Source organism: Astyanax mexicanus, chromosome 3 (genome assembly GCF_023375975.1).
Source record: "Astyanax mexicanus isolate ESR-SI-001 chromosome 3, AstMex3_surface, whole genome shotgun sequence".
Taxonomy (NCBI): Eukaryota; Metazoa; Chordata; class Actinopteri; order Characiformes; family Acestrorhamphidae; genus Astyanax; species Astyanax mexicanus.
The window spans coordinates 13,459,473-13,465,472 of NC_064410.1; the positions used below are offsets into that span (position 1 = coordinate 13,459,473).

At 33.1% G+C, this 6,000-nt stretch overlaps 1 protein-coding gene across 1 annotated transcript in view; it reads right to left on the reverse strand.

Moving 5' to 3' along the window:
• The window catches only part of LOC103044390 (uncharacterized), a 29,699-nt gene extending 24,500 nt beyond the window's left edge, over nt 1–5,199 (reverse strand). Inside the window, exons 1-3 of the mRNA XM_049476097.1 lie at nt 5,081–5,199; nt 3,436–3,511; nt 3,288–3,314 (exon numbers count right to left, since the gene is read on the reverse strand). Coding sequence (XP_049332054.1) covers nt 3,288–3,314; nt 3,436–3,484 — 76 coding nt within the window. The 5' untranslated portion in view covers nt 3,485–3,511; nt 5,081–5,199. The remainder of the gene's footprint in view (nt 1–3,287; nt 3,315–3,435; nt 3,512–5,080) is intronic.
• Nucleotides 5,200–6,000: the final 801 nt, after the last annotated feature.

Sequence of the window (6,000 nt, forward strand, 5' to 3'; positions counted from 1 at the left end):
CATGATTTACAGGAATAAAAGCACATGATGTTCTGACACTTTCTCAAGTAAAGCTGTGGAAATCAAACTGAAATATTTTCTAAAGTATTGTCTTTTCTAAGAAGTGAAAATGCCTTCATATCTTTTCACTTAAAATGAATCACCCAACACAGATCAGCTGCCTATCGTCCGATTGCTTACCCTCCATTACCAACTAACTATACTGAAGTTTGCATGACCTCCATTGCTGTCGTGGCTATTTGACTGAATATAATCTGAATATATTACACCTATGTGGATGTATAATGATTTTGTATCATTCATTTATAAGTAGCTGAAGTGGGACATTGCTTGGCCTGGGCTTCCAGGGCTATAGCCCCGAAAATTTCGCCATTCAGAGGGGAGTATTATTAGCCTGTAACCTATTGCTAACCATGGCTTATACAAAAAAGGTATTTGGTTAATTGTATGAGGTAGGTGTGTTGCCGTATTTAGAGAAAAACGTAAACAAATAAACAAATATAATTTGGAAAGTATAAAATTGGAATAAATGGAATTGAAACAAAAATGCATTATTAAGAGTGTTTTGTAAAATGAAGATTTGAATCTCCAGGGAAACATCTCTGGGCCATGTTCATACTAAGGAATGTGAGGAATGTTTTATGATATTGTTACTTTTACTACAGATTGTTACTTTATTTTTTCGTTAAAAGCAGTGTTAGTTTGAATATGTTATTTCTATTTAAATGATTTTTGACAGCAACAATCAAGAATGCTAATTTAAAGTTTTGTTCATCTGTCCATACATTAAATAAAAAAGAAAAACTACATATTAAATGGGATGAAAAAATTCCTATAATTATCTGGGCTAAGTCTCGGCTCTTTACATACCCTGGCAATGACCTTGGGTCCCCCTTATATAAGAGCCTTGGTTACTACCAGTGTTTCATCCTTTTGCCCTGAGGGAGGTTTTTTTCCTGCCACTGTTGCTCACTGGGGGTTAAAAGTTCTGTGTTTTCTGTTTTGTCTTATTCTCAGCCCTGCTACCTGATTCTGTAAAGCTGATGTTACATTTACATTTATGGTATTTAGCAGACGCCCTTATCCAGAGCGACTTACAACAGTGCTTTGATGTTTCTTCAAATATCCAAAGCTAGTTTGTAGACTAGGATCAAGAGATACACAAAGCTTGATCAAGTTTAGAACCCTAAGTACCTCTGTGGGACATCAGTTGTAAAAAGTGCTGAATAAACAAATCTGATTTGATTTATTACATTTTAAAATAAGGATTATATTGTTAAACATAAATATGTCACAGGCTTTTCCAAACATGGCTCTGGAAGCTATCTCTGTACTAAACGGTACAATGCATTCTTAGCTCCAGAAAGGACTTGTTAATGGGGTGTTCAGAATGGAATCAGTGGAATTACCAAGTTGGTAATATGACTAATTATCAATATAATTTGGTCCTGGGGCTGAGCCTGCTTTTGCACATCGTAAAACCTCCTGTACCTCACTTGCATTGTATATCACCTATTGATGGGATGTCTGCTGGCAGGTCCAGGTCACTTGCCTTTTCCTCCTCTGTGTAAACATTCTGAACGTGCTCTTCTAACGCCTTCTTTTCCTCTTTTAGGTTTTCAGATTTCTCCTTAATAAACAGTAAAGAGTCTTAACTGACCTAAATAGATCTCTAAAGAATGTTGCGCTAGCACACTCCTTCTTCTTCCTCCTTTTCCTCATAGACTCTGCTTTCCACAATCTTATTAACTTTCTTTTCAAATCGTCCTGCAATAATCCAATGCCCTCTCTTTCTGTCTCACTCTCTTGCTTCCACAGTTTACTCAGTGGCCTTGATTGCTTAACAAGTTTTTTCTATTTCTACCTGCCGCCTTGATTCAAGTACATCTTCACACTTTCCATTCCTCTGCAAAACACTAAATAATCATAGTTTACCTACAGATTACCTAACCTGTTTAATTTACTCTCTGCTGTTCCCTTTAAATCTTATTTCCTGTGCCTGGCCATTTATTTTTTTATCTCTACCTGATTCTTTTCTCCCTGCCCACCTGTTTTCCACGGGCTTTTGGCCTATTATCACCTCTTTCATCCTCTGCTTCTCCTAGGATTGAGCAATAAAATGGTAACAACTTCATGTACAACTTTCAATGATTTAACACTTTCATTACCAACTTGTTCCATCTGGAATTACTGATTTATTGGACAACACAACTTCTGTGTAGTGTAGCCTATAGCCAATGTATGTGTTTTTCAGTCATAAATCAATATTACTATATCATAGTTCAAGTATCACTCAAATTTCTGAGATTTCTAATTAGAAAGCAACATGTCACTGTTTCACTTGTTCATTACATGTGATTACTAATATGTTTCTGATTAAATTAATAACTACCAATTAACACATATTTAACATTTGTAAACTTTTAATATGGTTAGTCTTGTTTTGCTCTTTTTTTGATAACCTAACAATAACATGAATGGAAGGCCAGACTAGACTAACAGGCTTTGTTGGCGGTAAGACATTACAAGAATGTTTTATTTTTTTTGTATCTTTTTTTGTGATGAGAAAACAGAAGACGTTAAAGGTTCAGTGATCTACAAAAGCCTTTCAAAGTCATCTAAAGGGAGATAATAGATCACAGTGTGGTTTCCAGTAAAAGGAAGTTGGCACATGATTATTTCAATTATTTTTAAATGTTAACAATAAACATGTAGGTTAGGTTAAATGTAAATAAAAAAAATGCCCTGGGATATGCGCAAATTGGAGACACCTTAATTTTTTTATTTTTATTTTTTTTTCCCTCTACAGTTTGTTCTCATGTATAACCATTGTTCAAATTCTTGTAACATGTTAATGCACGGGGATGGAATATTTTAAAACAATCATCATCCACCTGCAAACAGGTTACTGCACTATTTATTTTCATTTTTCGTGGATAGATTGTGTTTTCTTTAATGTTAATTCTAGTAACATAAATCTGACCTCTGTCCTATTGTAAATATCTCTTTGACTATAGTAAAAAAAATGTTCTGCTAAACTGCCAAATATTAATTTGCTAAAATACAGTATGGTATGCTAATTAATTGTTTCTTCTAAAATCGCAGGTTTAGTTGTTATCCTGCTTTTGTTGAAGTAATATCTCTGTTTCTGCTTAAAATAATTAAATGCATTTATTTCAAGAAGGGACCACAAATATTTGGCCATATAGTATATACATATATTAATTTAAAAATAAATAAAAAATGCAACTATATAGTCTACGAAAGGCCATATTTGGTTCGTTTACCTGTTGTCTGTCCTTTGATCAGTCCTCCTGTGAAAGAAATAATATTTTTAGTAATTTTAAATCAAATATTGACCCAAATCATTTGTATCTAAACCAGATATTTAAATATTGTTCCCTCAGTGTACAGTGAGTGAGTTTTAGATCATACCATTGATCAGCAGCAGCAGGGGCACACACAGTGGGATTAGAAACCCCATTGTGATTTACTGCCAAGGAGTTTTACCCTGTAAAAGAAAAGCTAAATATAAATACAAAACAACATGATGATTTGTATATTATCTATTTGGAAACAATTGAGCAGGAGCATCTTAACTCCCAAACAGGTAGATATAAAAACTGTAGAAATGAGTCAATAGCGTACAACTCCAAATAATTAAAAAAAAGCTTGGAAAAAGCAAATAAGAAATAAGTGCAGTGTTCAAGAAATTCTTTTTTTTATTATTATTATAATATCTCAGGTTAGATTTGATAGTGTATAAATAGGGTTTTGTAATGTTATTGTTCTAATTGAACACATAACATTATTAGAGGTGAAAACTGTGATTAATAACCAGGTTTATTCGACCAAATATTGATTTCTAAACTCTTAAATCTTTATGAATATGAACTTGTTTCTTTGCATTTTTTGAGGTCTCAAAGCTCCTGGAACTTTTTGTTATTTCAGCCATTTCTCATTTTCTCAATTTTTATTTGGAATTTCTAAGAAATGTTGTCTGTAGTTTATAGAATAAAACAACAATTTTCATTTTACTTAAACATATACCTATAAATAGCAAAATCAGAGAAACTGATTCAGAAATCACAATCTATCTTCTGAATTTATTATTAGCAAAAATGTGTTTGTGTTTACATAAATAAAACAGAATTAAAACAAAATGACATTCATTTTTAAAGTTTCCAGATTAATCACATGCATGAACACCTTTACACAAACATACACACACACATTATTTTGCGAAAAGCATTCGCTGGCCAGTGTTGTGTTCGGTGATGGATTAAGGTGCTCGGTCATGGTAACCAATTCTATGAAGCTCTCTACACTCTATTGTTTCTGAGCTAATCTGAAGCTACATGAAGTTTGGGGAGGTCTGATTTACTCTATAAAAAGTTTTTGATCTCTGTGCACTATACTCCTCAGCATCCACTGACACCACTCTGTTATTTTACACTGACAGAGTGAGTTACTGTTGTTCCCAGTCTCTTCCACTTGTTGCACAGGTGCTGCTTCCTATCACAGTACCACACTGGAATTCACTGATCTCCTGAGAGCGACCCATTCTTTCACTAATGTTTGTAGAAGCAGTCTGCAAATAACTTTCCCAGCCAATTAGTTTGTGGTTCTTTTCTTTTTGTTAAATGCAAAGGATTACTATTTAGAAACTACATGTAAAGCAATGTAAACTGGCTAAACTGTTTCTCAGGTACACCAGTGAGGACAAAAATGCCACCTGTGTGGTTTAAAGTTTAAAAACAATGGGTGCTTGGAATTTTATTTATTTATTTATTTATTTATTTTTATATCCAGTGCAGTAAAGTTAAGTGTTTGAGGTCATAGTGAACACAAATGCAGTGTGCAGTTATCACCTGCAGCAGGACTATCTTCAATAACTTAACAGAAGAAAAAATAAAGCCTTCTTAACTTTTAAAATGCATTTTGTACAATTTCTATTGATCTACTGATCAAATCAACTGATACAATGTAAAAACCAACTACCAAACTAAAAAACAAAAAGTAAAAAAACACAGTGACACTGTGTGAAGAAAATAAGCTGCATAATGAACAAAAGTCTTACCTAAGTAGAACAAGAGCAGACTTCCATTCAGCTTCAGTGTTTCTCTCTCGTTCTCTCTGTCTCTTTTGCTGCAGTTATACAGGGGCGTAGAGATGCTGCACCTGCAGGTCCTTTTTATTGTGCATTATTTAACATAAAGGGCGGGACACAATCTCTTACCTGAGATAAGGTACTTACCTGATAAATACATGTCATAGTGAGAGCTTGAAATGTGAGCTTATGACACTACTTAATACATGTTAAACAAAACAAGGCTTTGTTCCAAGATTATTCACTAGGCACACTGGTTAATAGCTAAATAAAAAAAAATAATAAAAGGCTATATAAATAAATCACACATGATTACATGATTACAGTGCAATAAATAAACAGTCTGCAGCTTTTTCAACATACAGCATAAAAATCACAGTAACATTTCTTCTCGTAATGTTTACACAAGTATACTTTATGTGCAGTGTGAAATTACAACAAATTAGAAATTTTACTGAAAATGCACTTACCAATTCCCATTTGCAGAAGACAGTTTAATCTACTGAGACAGCAAAGACGATTTCTTTTCATTTGTAAAACTACAAAAATGCTGGAGATACATGTAGACAAACAAACTCATAAACATTATTCTATCACAACAACAACAATAAAAGAAATGAAACCCATGCACCTTCACCTGGGCCCTTGTATTGCTGGTTATAACTAGACTACTGAGAGAAAATCATCCCCAAAAATCATTTAATCCAGTAAAAAACATTTAAATACAAACAAATATAAAAAAATGGTAGGATGTTGTTGAAAATCCTAGTGTTTTTGTATTTTTCAAGACATTTATTTCACTGCAGACAATATTAACCCAAATTCTTGGGTTTTTATCAATAATATCCTTTTAAATAAAAACACCTTTTCTCAAAAATATATATATTTAA